This window comes from Mirounga angustirostris, unplaced genomic scaffold, assembly GCF_029215605.1.
Source record: "Mirounga angustirostris isolate CCGP_5_RB_7025 unplaced genomic scaffold, mMirAng1.0.hap1 SCAF_11, whole genome shotgun sequence".
In the NCBI taxonomy this organism is placed as follows: Eukaryota; Metazoa; Chordata; class Mammalia; order Carnivora; family Phocidae; genus Mirounga; species Mirounga angustirostris.
The window spans coordinates 44,713,021-44,726,662 of NW_026991719.1; the positions used below are offsets into that span (position 1 = coordinate 44,713,021).

Below are 13,642 nucleotides of genomic sequence, written 5' to 3' on the forward strand. Positions count from 1 at the left end.
GCAGCTCCCTGTTGCAGAAGCCTCAGCTCAGCCTCAAAGCCCCCTCCTGCATGCTAGGGGCCCATCTCTGGCCTACCTGCTCCCACTGCCTAAGCAAAGGAGGCTGGGCTGCGCTCCCAGGAGCCCACTAAAATGAATGTAAAAAATAAAATAAGGTATGAAGTCATAACAGTGAAGGGGATGGAAGAGAGCAGTATCAATGGATGAGAGACTTCAACAAATTTCTGGAAGCCAAAACAACAACAACAACAAAAAGAAGAGTGTTCATAGTTGAAGGAGAGCCAGGGACGCCACTCAGGGGGTTGCAGCCAGGGTGGGAGCCAATCGGGCCAGCATGGGCCCAGAGAGACTCCAGACTCAGAGATGGTAGGTACGAGGAAGGGCAGAAATGATCAGGATCTGAAAACGGGGGGCAGGGGGGATATGCTGAAGGTAAGTACATGAAATTCTCCCCTGCTCCTCTAACCCCCAAATCCAGAATCCAAGCTGCCTGGTATGGCAAAATATCAGAGAGCTCCTGGCTAAGGGAATTAAACAATCTGGGATGAATTAGGGTACCCAGGGGCATGCTGGTGTACCCAGAATGAAGTGCTTTTCATTCGGGAATTTAGGGGGCACCCATTATAACAGCCAGCCCCCTGGAGACTCACCTAAAATAAAGCCAGCAAGTGGACAAGCCAGCCTGGATATACAGACATCTCAATCAGACTTTCTCCTAACTCAGTCAGAAACTATAAAATACAAAGTATGAGAGAAAAGACAGGCAGCCTCGAGGATCAATCCGGGTAGTTCCACATCTAACTAGCGGACATTCCAGAAAGAGGAAACAGAGAAAACGAAGGGGAGGAAACTACCAAAGAAATTATGTAAGAAAAGACAAAAGGCATCCGATTGAATGGACTCACTGAGTACCAGGTCAGGTGAATGGAAAACAGACCTTGAACTGATTACATAGGTTACATAGGTGGTTACAGAGCTGGTTACATAGGTGTGTTTGGCTTGTAAAAATTGACCAAGCTATTCATTAGTGACATGAGCACTTTTCTGTAGGCATATTATATATATTTTAGTGTGATGTTTAAAAAAAAAAACAAAACAAAAACCTTCTTCTAGAAATTGCCAAGCCAACTGTCCCCAGAAGATATGCTATGATTCTCCTGCAGTTTCAAGGAACTCCACACAACAGTAACAACACAAGTGAGCAAGCGAGCAAACAAGGTAGAAAGAAAGTCCTGGTCCCAAATATAAAACCAAGTAAACAGTGGTATGATTTTGAACCATGTCGCAGAGCATAAGAAAGGAAAACTCATTTGCTCTTGACGCTAGGAAACCTTCCTGGGAGTACAGAGGTTGCGACAGTGGACCATGGAAGCCGAGGTGCAATTATAGTCATAAGCACATAAACACGGCGTATTGGTGGTCAACTTTTAAAACAATTTGTCTTGATAAAGCACCGAAGACCTAATGATTATAGGATGCAAATGCAATCAACCTTGCGGAATGCAAAAGTACGGAGCACAGAATGTGGGAGGTGCAAGGGTGGAGGAGAGATGGAGGGAAGGATGAGACCCTAATAACTAGGTCTTACAGACCGAGCGGTGAAGAGATACTGTGGAAAATGGATGGAATAGGAAATCGCAGTTTAAAACACCACTTAATAAAGTTACAAAGGTAACTAACAGAGGAACCAAAGTGGTAATGTAACTATCACAACCTGAGAGGGAGAGAAAGAGTCAGGTGTTGTAAATAAGCTAAATCCTCATTTGTCCTAGTAGAAAGAAGTCAGTAGATAATGTTTAAAGTTGATAAATGAAGGGTGCCTGGGTGGCTCAGTTGGTTAAGCGTCTGCCTTTGGCTCAGGTCATGATCCCGGGGTCCTGGGATGGAGTACTGCATCCAGGCTTCCTACTCAGCAGGGAGTCTGCTTCTCCCTCTGACCCTCCCCCCGCTTGTGATCTCCCTCTCTTTCTCGCGTGCTCTCTCTAATAAATAAATAAAATGTTTAAAAAAGATAAAGTTGATAAATGAAGAAATAACCATTGAAGCATGTTATTTAGAGAGATGAAATCGCCACCAGAAAACCTAAATGGTAAAAGCAGTCACCTCTGGGGGCCAGAAAGGGGGGAGACAGGGAGACATCAGCTTTTTACTACACAGGTCTTTGTGTACTCATTGCCTTTTTTTTTTTTTTTAAGATTTTATTTTTAAGTAATCTCTCCGCCCAACGTGAGGCTCAAACCCAACAACCCCCAAGATCAGGAGTCATATGCTCTACTGCCTGAGCCAGTCTGGCACCCCATTGTTTGCCTTTTTAAAATATGTATATGTACTGCTTTAATTTAATTTTAAAAGACAAGTCCCTCCTCTTTCTTTGGACCTCAGTCTCCTGCATGGGACGGACAAAAGAGGGAGGGTGATGATTCCACGTGATGTGAGGTCCTGTTCTCCAATGCCGGCTTCTTTTTAGAGCAGGAATGAGACAGGCAAGTGAAGGGCTGATGCCCCCCCCCAACTAACACCTCAATTCCTTCTGGAACCTCAGTAGTCCGTGAGGATGCCTTCTCAGCTGCCCCAGCCAGCACTGCTCTCCGGTCCCCTTCCAGCCCCACCATCACCCGTCCGGCCTCCCCAGCCTTCCATTCATTTGACTATTTACACCCGTTAGTTATTTATACCTGCCTGAGTCACAAAGGATTTGAGGTGGCTTACTCCAATAACACAGATAAAGAAAGAATAAAAAAATGAACTAGAAAATAGGAGCTCAGAAAAAGAGATCAACAAAGATGCTCAAACTGTATTTCAAATTGGCTGGTAGCCGGGGAAGAAGAACGAGATACAATGAGCCATGATAGCCTCATATTAGGAAGGAGGAAATACACCCATTCTCAGGGGATGCAAATCTTTGCCAGGCACGGAATTTTGCAATTCACTGTCCATGGGAGATTTCATGAAGGAGAAAGAAAGTTTTGTTTTTTAAACTTAATTTGTCCTACTTTAATGATGTGTTATCCAGATTTTTGGATGAGTTATCTCCTATAAAAACTAAAGAATCTCAGGTAACACCATGATTATAAAAATGAGGTATAAGAGGGATACCTGGGTGGCTCAGTTGATTAAGCATCTGCCTTCAGCTCCAGTCATGATCCTGGGGTCCTGGGATTGAGCCCCACATGGGGTTCCCTGCTCAGCGGGGAGTCTGCTTCTCCCTCTCCCTCTCCCTCCCCCCACCAACTTGTTCTCTCTCTCTCTCTCAAATGAATAAATAAAATCTTTTTAAAAATACAAAAAAAAAAAAGAAATTAAAGTATAAGAGCATGTGCTTTGGCACAATCTTGCATTATTTCACAGGTTTTCTTCCCCCTGGAAATGACTATTAAGCACCTACAAGTATCAGGGAACGCCATTCAAATGATCTCAGTTAATCCTGATGACATAGCTGAGGTCCTCCAGTGGGCTGGGGCGCAGCCGAGATTCAAACTCAGGTCTGTCTGCTGGTAGCCACACTTGTGGTGAGCATAGCATAGCGTATAAACTTGTGGAGTCACCGTGTCCTACACCTGAAAACGAATGTAACACTGTGTGTCCACTGCATTCAAAACAAAACAAAGCAGAGACAAACTTAGGTCTGTCTGTCTCCAAAGCTCATTCTTTGTGTATCATACGGTGGGGCCTCAAAACCAAGGCATCCGGGCTGGAGATGCTCTGCCCAAGGCAATGGGCACAGAAGTGATGACAGACGCAAGCCCGCCCTCTTCCATGAAGACAGAAAAAAGAGGGATGGATGACAGGCCTGGCTCTCAGGCGGAAAACTGCTTCTGAGCTGCCTGTTACATTAAATGAGGACCCCGAAGGCAGAGGAGAGCGGCAGGAAAAAAGGTGGGCCTGGGTGGAGAAAGGGAAAAATCTGTGCCCCCTCCCTCACTGTGAATCTAGAAGATCAGGTTTCTGAGGGGCTGAGCCAGACAAAGCGGAGGGTCTGTCTGCCATGGAAGCAAGAGACCCTTTCTTTGGGTGATGCCTCCTCTTCATGGCTTCCTGCCCAGCAAGTTACCAAACCTCCTTGAGCCCCGGTTTTCTCATCTGTAGGACACAAAGACAAGGAGCCTTGCAACCTTCCCAGGATCTCAAGGCATAAAACTGCACACTTAAGGAACGGTCCTTTGACCACTGGCATTAACACTGACGTGACTCTTCTGCTCACACATCAAGCGGCCTCGGACAAGTCCTTTCTCTCTGGGCCTCAGCCTTCTCATCTGTGAAATGAACAGCTTGAGCAGGATGATTTTTAAGGGTCCTTCTAGCTCCAAGTTTCTTGGCTTTTATGCTGGGATAAAACCCTATCTTGGCTCCCAATTCCCAACGGAATAAAGCTCCTTATCCTGCTATTCAAGTGTCCTCCTGATCTGGGCTGGCTGACTCTTCAGACCCTCCTCCAGACCCTTCCCGCCTCGCTGTTTGTGCTTTAGTTTGTACTGACCTCATAAAAGTGCTCCCCCCGCCACACACACACACCCTGCTGGTTCCATGTCTCTGCACATTCACTCATGCAGTCCCTCTGCCTTAGCCTCCCCTTTGCTCTCCATTTCCACCAACCCACATACCATCCTTCTTCATCTAACTCACTCCTACTCATCCCCCAAGTCTCAGCTCAGGCATCACCTCCTCCAGGAAGCTCTCCCCGACGGTCTAGGTAGATGTCCCTCCTTTGGGCACCCACAGCCCCCTGTGCTCCCCTCTGGCCCAGCACACAGGAAACCCCAGTACCTTCATCTTCGCTACCCAACTGAGAATGCCGTGAAGCCGGGAGCTGTATAATAGTAACCACGGAACTTCCTGCCTGCAGTAGGACAAGGCATGGCGCGTACGAGGCCCGCGATACTCACTGGACTGACCTCTCTTTCAGAAACGCGGTGAGCTCCCACATGGCCTCTCCCTCTGGCTCTTCTGCAGCACAGAGTTTGGCAAAGTTATTAATAAAAATAATGCCTATCGCTAAGTAAGCAGACACTGTGTGCTAAACACTTCACCTATGTCATCTTATTTAATTTGCACGACGATCATGAGAAGATTTATAACCATTTAGGAATTGGCCAGCCTATCAGATGGACAACTGCCTCCCTCCCAGTGTTTATAAGGGAATTTGGGGGAAGGAATACAATTTAGGTAGTTTTCATCACGGATATGATGACAATGATTCTAAAGTGGCTATAGAGAGGAAAATATTGGCTTTATTCAGGTGAGTGCAGCATCCTGGAATCCAGTAGGAAATCACAGGGCCCAGACATGCGGTCATATTCTCCCTTTAAAAGGGTATAAAAATCACATAGCTACAAAGAAATGCACTGATATTAGGGAAATGATACATATCAGGTGCTAATTATGATAAATTTCCTTCCAAAATGTTAGAGGAATCATCCTGATGAGCCCGCAGAGCTCTGGCTTGTTACCTTTGTTTTGAAGATGTGAGGCGAGGATCTTGGTGGAATTGTTTTGTTTGCTACATTACACCTCTAGGGGGCAGGGCAGCCCCACAGATTATTTTCCATCCTTGTCTCTCAGGTTTCCATCCTGATCAGAACCTTGATGGGTATGTTAGGCAGACAGGGAATTTTCTGATATATTTGGCGGCGGGGTTGGGGGGCGGGGGAGAGGCACAACATGAATCTTATCTATCAGAAAACATAGTTTTATCCTCATCTGCTACTTGAGAAAACCGAGGCTCTCAAAGTTAAATGACTTGCCCAGAGTCGCAGAAAAGTCCTCCTTCCACGGCCCTGTACTTTCCCTGACTACTAAGGCCCCTAGAGAGATTTGGCTCTTAAGTGCTTGAGAACAGGCTTCCCACGTAAATGCTTTCAACGTGGATGCTTGGAGAGCATCTCCTTCTAGGAGAAAGTCGGAGTAACTAGCAAATTACCTGGTCCTAAGTGAGTTACATCAAAAGTGGAAACAAGCCATTTACTCATCATTCTTCCCCATGACCAGGGTTTATCATTTCTGCCAGAGAACGCAGCAGGGAAAGAGCCAAAGGGGCTGCATCTCATTTTGACTCTAAGACCCCACGCCCGGCCCAGGGTCTGAGCCCAATAAAGACTCAATGGAAAAGAAGGCACTTTCCACTAGACTAGGTAGACTGCACGCAGGTCCTATGCGTGTCTCTTGGCTCCTTTCAGAGCAGAACACCTTGCACTGAGGGTCAAGACCATGGTATGACATGGCCACGGCATGGGAGGGAGAGGTAACGATGAGCAGATTGGCCTCGATGTCCCCGAAGGTTCATCTGACTCTGCTACCCTGACATCCTAGCAGCTGGCAAAATGGGTGAGTGTGAAACGCACAGAGCGGAGGCCAAACCACTCCTGGGAGCATGAGGACAAGGCCACAGAGGAGCCAGGAGGAACCCGCAGTGGAGCCATCTCGTGCCGCAGGAGCCCCGGAATGGGGAAAGATGTGGGCCCCTCTGGCCATTAGTGCACTGAGGCTTAAGCTGACATTCATTTGTCTATTCGACATTTACTGGGCAGCTACTATGCGCTGTGCTGTGCTGTGTGTTTCCAAGTTGCTTGCTCTCGCACTCATGCCCAGAGCACCTGCACAAACATGCTCTCGATACATGTCAGTTAAATCTCAATCTGAAGGGACCCTCGATCCAGTAGGGAGGACATGAGATGCAAACAAAGAACCAGAAAGGTATCAAAAGGGGCGAAGTGCTCATTTCACGGGTCGGAGATAAACCAGCAAACCAACATGCGAGAGGGGACAGTGCAGCTCAGCCTTGGGAAGTGGATGGAGCTGCAGCCCAGGAGAAGGAGGCAGCATGAGTAAAGCCCGTGAGACCATCAGCAGGCTGAGTGGGCTAACGCGGGGGGTACACCAGTCCTTCTGGCTGGAGCATGGTCTGTGGGAAGGGGCCTGGAGGAAGATGAGAGGAGAGCGGCGAGTTGGATCCCGCTCCTAAGAGGGCCCCGCGTGGCGGGTGGAGGAGTGGGAACATTCTCCCACAGGCCGAAGGCAGAGCGAAACCCCGGGAGCCCTGCAGAAAGCTTGGCCTGGCTGCGTGTCACCAGAGGCTTGTCAGAGCAAGAGCAGGGGCGGCATCTGTGAGAGAAGACTGTGGCAAAAATCCAGGCGGCCCTGACGGACCCTGACTCCAGCAGTGGTCTCAGCAGCTCTGCTCGGGGGGATGGGGGAGGCCGGAGCCGAGCCTGGAGTGTCTTTAACGTCTTTCCACCTTGCCTGCGGGAGGCAATGGTGTGCACAGACTTGAACCAGACACTTCTGGGCCCCATGCGGTTGTGTAACCTCAGGCAGGTCACTGCACCTCTCTGATCCTCGTTTCCCTGTCAGAACAATGAGGATAATACTAACCCCCACCTGGCAGGGACTCTGCAAGTGAGATAAGCAGCCGGACTGCATGGTGGGTGAGAATGCTGCAGATGGACTCTGGAGCCTGGCCACCTGGGCTCCTTCGAGCTCTTTCTCAGTCCTGCTGCTTATTCAGTGAGTGACCTTGGGTAAGTTAACCAACCTTTCTGGGCCTCAGTTTCCTCATCTGTGAAATGGATTTAATAACAATATCCACATCAAAGGATTCACATGAAGACTGAATGAATTAATGCATGGAAAGCACTTAGAACAAATAGTGCTTGGCACACAGTAAATGCAGTAAAAAAAAAAAAAAAGTGCTAGCTATTATTACATAAAGCCACAGAGGGTGGTGCCTGGAACACAGAAGGCTGAGACTCACTCAGCACGTGTGTGGCCTCTTCTCTATGCTCCGGGCCTTTACTATGCTCTCAGCAAATTCAGAGGCCCCAGTAGGCAAGGCGGGGGGCGGGGGGGCGGGTTGTGAGATGAAAGAGTAACAGAGGGCAAGCCTGGGTCCAGTCTTCCTCCTGCCTAGGCCCCCATCTGACACCCACTCTCTTCAAAGCCCTCCAGCCGGGTCCTCGGCCAGTGGCCTACCCTGCCCTGATCCTTCCTTCCTCCCAGAACCTCCACACCCCACCACCCTTGCTGCTCGTTTTGTGCTGAGCACTGTTGCTATGGTGGGCTGAGCCTGGAACCCTGCATCTCTGGCCAGGAAGAAGGGGCTCTGCAAGCGCAGAGAGCATGGTGTTTACTCAGCCTGGTGGCCCCTCCTGCTCTGTGCATGCAGCCAAGAAATGTTTGTGGATGACAACAACCCCATTCTTGCCCCAGATCTAGACAGAGAAGCAAGATTCCTCTAATTCTCATTCAACTCGACATTATCATTTCCTCCCACACAAGTATAATGCTCCTAACACAGTGGGGGGAAAATAAATGGCTTACCCTCCTGGGAAGAAGGAGAAACCCTCCTCCCCGGGAAAAGCACCCTAGACCCCAGAGGAGACAGACTTCCCCAGGGCCCCCTCCCCGGGCTCACTCCCCCCGCCCCCACCACACTCCCTCCCGGTGTCCTCGCCCCCGCAGGAAGCACACACTGACACAGCCCAGCAGCCAAGCAGTAGACCACGCATTGCCCTGGCTGTCAGGAACACCAGGCCAGGCCCTCTGGTTGCTGTCCCCCAGTGTGAGCCAGCTTGCAGGGTGGGCGGGGGGGGGGGGGGGCATTGTGTGCAGGCCGGGCGGGGGCAGAGGATGTAGAGTTACCACCACACCAGCTTCAGCCCACCACCGCCTACAGCAGAGCCGGGGCTGGGCCCATGCAAAGAGCGTGGGAAATCCAGCTCTCTTCAGTGTGGAGCGCCTTAGCAGTGGCCCCCAGCACACCCGTAAATCATTCCAGGCGCCAGAGCTGCGAGGGGGGCCAGGCCAGGGCCAACAACGAACGCAGAGCTCTTCTCCAATCATCTGGAGACGGGTGACGATGCCAAGGATAAAAGACCCGAAGGAACGTTGGTGGAGACCAGCAGCGACTAACAAACAAACAAGCAAGCAAACAAACAAGCGAAGCCCTCACATCCAGAAGACCAGTGGCCAGAAGGAGGTTGAGCCTCGTCTCGCTCTCTGCTGCACGAAAAAGGCCACACCCAGAGCACAGCAGAAGGCAGACTGGCATCCGGGAACCTGTCCAGAGGAGACAGCGCGGGAGGATGTGGGAATCCTGGGGCTATGACACGGGTGGGGGGTGGACACGACCGCGGCTATCAGCTGCAGTAGATGGACAGTTCACAGGACCGAGAGTCCGTCTTCGGGCGAGTGTGACCTCTGGCGTGTCGCTTCCCTCCTCTGAGCCCCCTCAGTTTCTTCGGCTAGAAAATGTGGATCGTGGTGGCAGCCCCACAGGGTCGCAGGGAGGATTAAATTAAGTCCCCGGGCACACGGGACCCTCACCAAGCAGCAGCTGGGCCCCGGCCCCCTCTCTCCCCCCTTCCTCCGCCAGAGGGAGCCTGGGGACCAGAAACGCCTATAGCCTGTACCCGCTCTACCTACCCCCCCCCCGCCCCCCTCCCGCGCTGCAGCCTCTGCTGCCCGGCTTCCAGCTGTAACCTTCTCACCCGCTCCTTGCAAACCCAGGACGGGCCTGGCAGGGGCCTCTCCTTGGCAGCTGCGGCGGCGGAGTGACTACTGCATCCACGGGCCCCCTCTTGATGCCCAGCCGGGAGGGAGACACAGCCTTCTTCCCTCCCCCGTCGGCGCCCCCACTCCTCCCAGAGTCAGCTCCTCCTGCTCAAGTCCTCTAGGTACCTAAGGCTCTCCCGGCCTCTCCCAGCTCGTGACCTGGCCAGGTCCTGAAGCCAAGAGACTCCTGTGGGTTGGAAGCTCTGGTGGAAAAATGACAGGCCTCGGAGACAGGTGGACGTGGGTTCAAGTCCCAGCTCCACTGGGAGCCAGCAGCATAACCTTGCACAAAACCCTTTCGTTTTGGAGCCTCAGTTTCCCCGTCTCTAAAATGGAGTTGCTACTGCTCACCGCACAGGGCCTGTTGTGAGGCCCCGAAGAGGCAATAATGGATGTGCAAATATTTAATATATGGTTAAGAGAGAGTCACAGTACCATCTAAACCCTCTTATTAATCCAGTAGGAAATGTGAGGCAAAGAAATCCAAGGAACAGCCGGGAGGGTGCACAAAAGAGGGACAGACCTAGAGACAGGCCTGTGCGGATGGCAGAAGCACAGAGATCAAGAGCAAATGGGCTTCCAGCCAGCCAAGAGATTCAGATCCACGTCTGCAGGATGGAGAATCTGAGGGTAATGGAATCCTGGAATTGGGGAAGACCCAGGTCACTTCACTGGGCTTTACACCCGATTCAGGAACGGTGCTTTCTCCAGCTCTTTCCGACACCCACTGGGCCTCTGCCGGACACGTCCAGGCAGCTCCCACCCCCCACCTCTTGAGTCAGTCCACTGCATCACCCGACAGCCAGGTTGCAAAGTACTCCCTGATTAACCCCCCAATTTCCCCCTGCTCCTGGTTCTGCTCCCTGGAGCCACACATAATGAGGCTGTCGCAGGCGTGACCACTCTAGAAAAGTCGTCCGTAGCCAGGCTCAAGGGCCACCAGGCCCATCCAGTCTCCTGCTCCCACCCCCACCATGGCCCTCTCCTGAAACAGCCTCGCTTGGTGGGTCTGGCCCCTTCCTCCAGTGTGGGACCCACGCAGGCAGTCTACGGGGAATGGGCTCCCAGCAACCACGCCTGGACAGGAGAACCCATCTCCCTCGGCCCCGGACTACTCTGGGGCAGTCCACACCAAAACTCAGCTGAGGGTGCACTGCAGTGGAGCCCAGCTGAGCCGTCGAGCTGCAGCTGCAGCTCCTGGGGCCCAGCCATCTCAACCCAGCACCCCAGCCTGCTGCCTCACCACGGGGGAGTTGCAGAGAGCTGTCTCCCGGCAGATTTCCTGAGGCAGAAGGCTTCCCCACCCCCAGCCCAGCCTCCAAGAGACACTCCACTGGTTGTGGCACATGGTAGGACCAGCTGAGCAGTGAGAGGAAGGGGAAGGCTGTCCATTCGCTAGAGGACTTCAGACTTGCTCGGTAGTGTGGCTGGATTAGTCACAGAACCCTCAAATCTAAGCTGGGGGACCTTAAAGAGCATTCAAGGCAGACAAGATATGGGGGGACCTGATGGCCTGAGAGAGGAAGGGACTCAGTCAAGGTCACGAAGTCAGTCTACAGCACAGCTGGAAGGGGAACCCAGGTCTGCTAACTCCCGGTTCAGTGTTCTTTCCAATACAGCAAAAGGGAAAGCAGGGAGCCTTCAGGGCAGCCCTGTGAGCCTGCATGCCCTTGACTCTCTTAGCCTGACATTTATCCCGACCAGCTCTTGGTAGTGTCTGCAGGGAAGAAGTGGACCCAGCCCATGGCCCACCAACCCAAGAGATACTGCCAAGGTGTCCCAAATAGGCCAACACACAGACCCCAGCACAGAAACTGGCACTGATCCAACTAGAGGGAAGCTCTGTAGACTTCCCTTCCTGGTAGCTCTTTAACTGGGGGGTGTTTTTCTCCAGGGTGGAGAGGGGGTGGTCTTTGAGGAACTAACCAAGGGCCTGGCCTCCATCTTTGCTCCCCTGGCCAGGATGTGCTGCAGTTCCCCTCAGAGGGACGTCTCAGCCTCCAGCAGCCATTCCGGTCCCCACCTGCCTCTCTGGGAAAGGATGGGGCTGAGGCCGCCAGAGACAAGATCAGGCCTGCACTCAGGACCTGCAGAGGAGACCCAAAGTGGGGGTGGGGGGAGGATGGGGGCTTTCTTTCCCTTGGGGCTCTGAGGTGACACCATCAGATAATAGAAATCCCAAGCAGCACATCCAAAATAAATAAATAAACGAAAAGCCATCCCCTGGCAAGGGTACAGCTAAGGGGGTGAAGAAGTGGAGGGGCGAGGACTGCTGTAGGCCCTCACTGGCAGTGGTTTTGAGCAAGAAGAGACACCTGCACTCATCTGGCCAACCCAGGCTGGGGTGGCTAGAGAAGGGGTGGCGGCTCCTGGAGGAGGACCCAGCTCCTCCTGACAGGCTGGGACGGGAGAGGAGGACATGGCATCAGGCACGGGCTTCTTACTTTATCAGCCGGACAAGTTGGAGAGGGAACTAGAGGGGAAGAGCTGGGGTGAACGGAGTCGGGGCGGGGGGTGGTTTACGAACACACGTTCCTTACTTTCTCTGGAGGGTTGTGGCCGGGCTGGTGCTGGTACTGGTGCTGTGGCCGCCGCCGGCCCCGGGGCTGGAGCTCCTGGATGCGCCACGGCTCATCTGGCCCCGCTCCCGCGGTGGCCGGGGCCCCACGCCCACCGCCGCCGAATAGCCGGCTTCCTTCTCGCGGCCCGGGTGAGCTGGCCCCGTCTCCCGCCCGCCACGCTCGCGACCCAGGGCTGGGTTCTCGTGGTGCAGGTGGCACTGGGCCACGTCGCGCTCGCGGGCTGGGTAGCCGGTAGTGTCCTGGAGCGGGTAGGCGGCGTCCCGCTCCTTGTCCCGATACACTGCCTCCCGGTTCTGGTAGGCGCCGTCCCGGTTCGGGTAGCCCACGTCCCGAGCCGCCTGGTGGAACTGGCTCTCCCGCAGCTCGCGGTGGTGGAACTGGGTCTCGCGCAGGTTCTGGTACTGGCTCTCGCGGCCGGGGCTATCCCGCGCGCCGTGGGGGTCCCGGTGCAGCTCCCCGCGGTGCAGCTGGCTCTCCTCCCTCAGGTCGCGGTTCTCCTGGGTGAGCTGGTCCAGCTGGCCCTCCAGCTCTTCAATGCGCCGCCGCTGGGTCTCCAGCAGCTGCTGCTGGCTCTCGATGATGTTGTTCAGCTCCAGCAGGTACTCCACCGCCCGGTTGGGGCTCTCGGATCCCGGACCGCCCGGGGGCCCCGACCCCGCCTCCATCCTGGCGGCCCAGGGGCAGGGGAAGGGGCAGGAGAGCCCGGTCCCCGCTCGCTCACGGCGCCACCCTCCCCCGGGCCCAGCCGGGGGAGGGGGCCGGCGGGACGCGAGGGCGCGCACCGGGCTCGAGGGCCCGGGGGCCCGGGGGGGCCCGGGAGACAGCTCTGGGGCCGGCGGCACGGGGAGCAGGAGCTGAGGCTACCGCTGCCGCCGCCACCGCCACGGCTCAGGAGGACGCGGCCCACGGCGCTCCGCCCGCTGCGGAGTCACTGCGCAGCGCGGCCGCGCGGGACCGCCCCGGCCGCCGGCCCGCCCCCCGCCCCTGCCCCCACCCCGCGCGCCCGGCCCGCCCCCGCGCGCCCCACCTGCCGCCGCCACCCGCGCCCGAAGGCGGACCCGCCCCGAGACACCCGCGCCAGGCCGGGGCCGGCCGCATCACAGGCTGCGGGAGATCTCTCCGTGCCACCGCTCCCAGGGTCTTCGCCTAACGCAGCCCAACGAAGCCCTCCATCCCGGTCCGTTCCAGTGTCCCTCGGGTCCTCTCAGCCCGAGATCCTCATCCAAGACATCCCTGGAACCCCCGTCTCCGACAGCCTCCGGGTCCGGACACCCCCACGGACTCCGCATGCCCTGGGTCTGCCAATCCCAAGTGTCAGATTCCCCATCCCAGCCAACCCCTGGACGTCCTATCTCAGGCGACCTCCCTCCCGCCCACATCCCGGGTAGTCCCAGGATCTCTCATCCTCGCTAGTCCGTGGACCATTCTTCCATCCCAGCCAGCCCCGTGTCCCTCCAGCCCAGGCAGTCCACAGCTCCCCCTTCCCAGGCAGCCCCCGGAACATCACCCCCTTT

General features: G+C 54.5%; 1 protein-coding gene across 2 annotated transcripts in view; it reads right to left on the reverse strand.

Moving 5' to 3' along the window:
* The window catches only part of IQSEC2 (IQ motif and Sec7 domain ArfGEF 2), a 78,156-nt gene extending 65,122 nt beyond the window's left edge, over positions 1-13,034 (reverse strand). Inside the window, exon 1 of one of the 2 annotated variants that reach the window (XM_045878283.3) lies at positions 12,087-13,034. In XM_045878283.3, coding sequence (XP_045734239.1) covers positions 12,087-12,793 — 707 coding nt within the window. In that variant the 5' untranslated portion in view covers positions 12,794-13,034. The remainder of the gene's footprint in view (positions 1-12,086) is intronic. The other variant, XM_045878267.3, reaches the window with a different exon arrangement.
* Between the last annotated feature and the right edge of the window lie 608 nt (positions 13,035-13,642).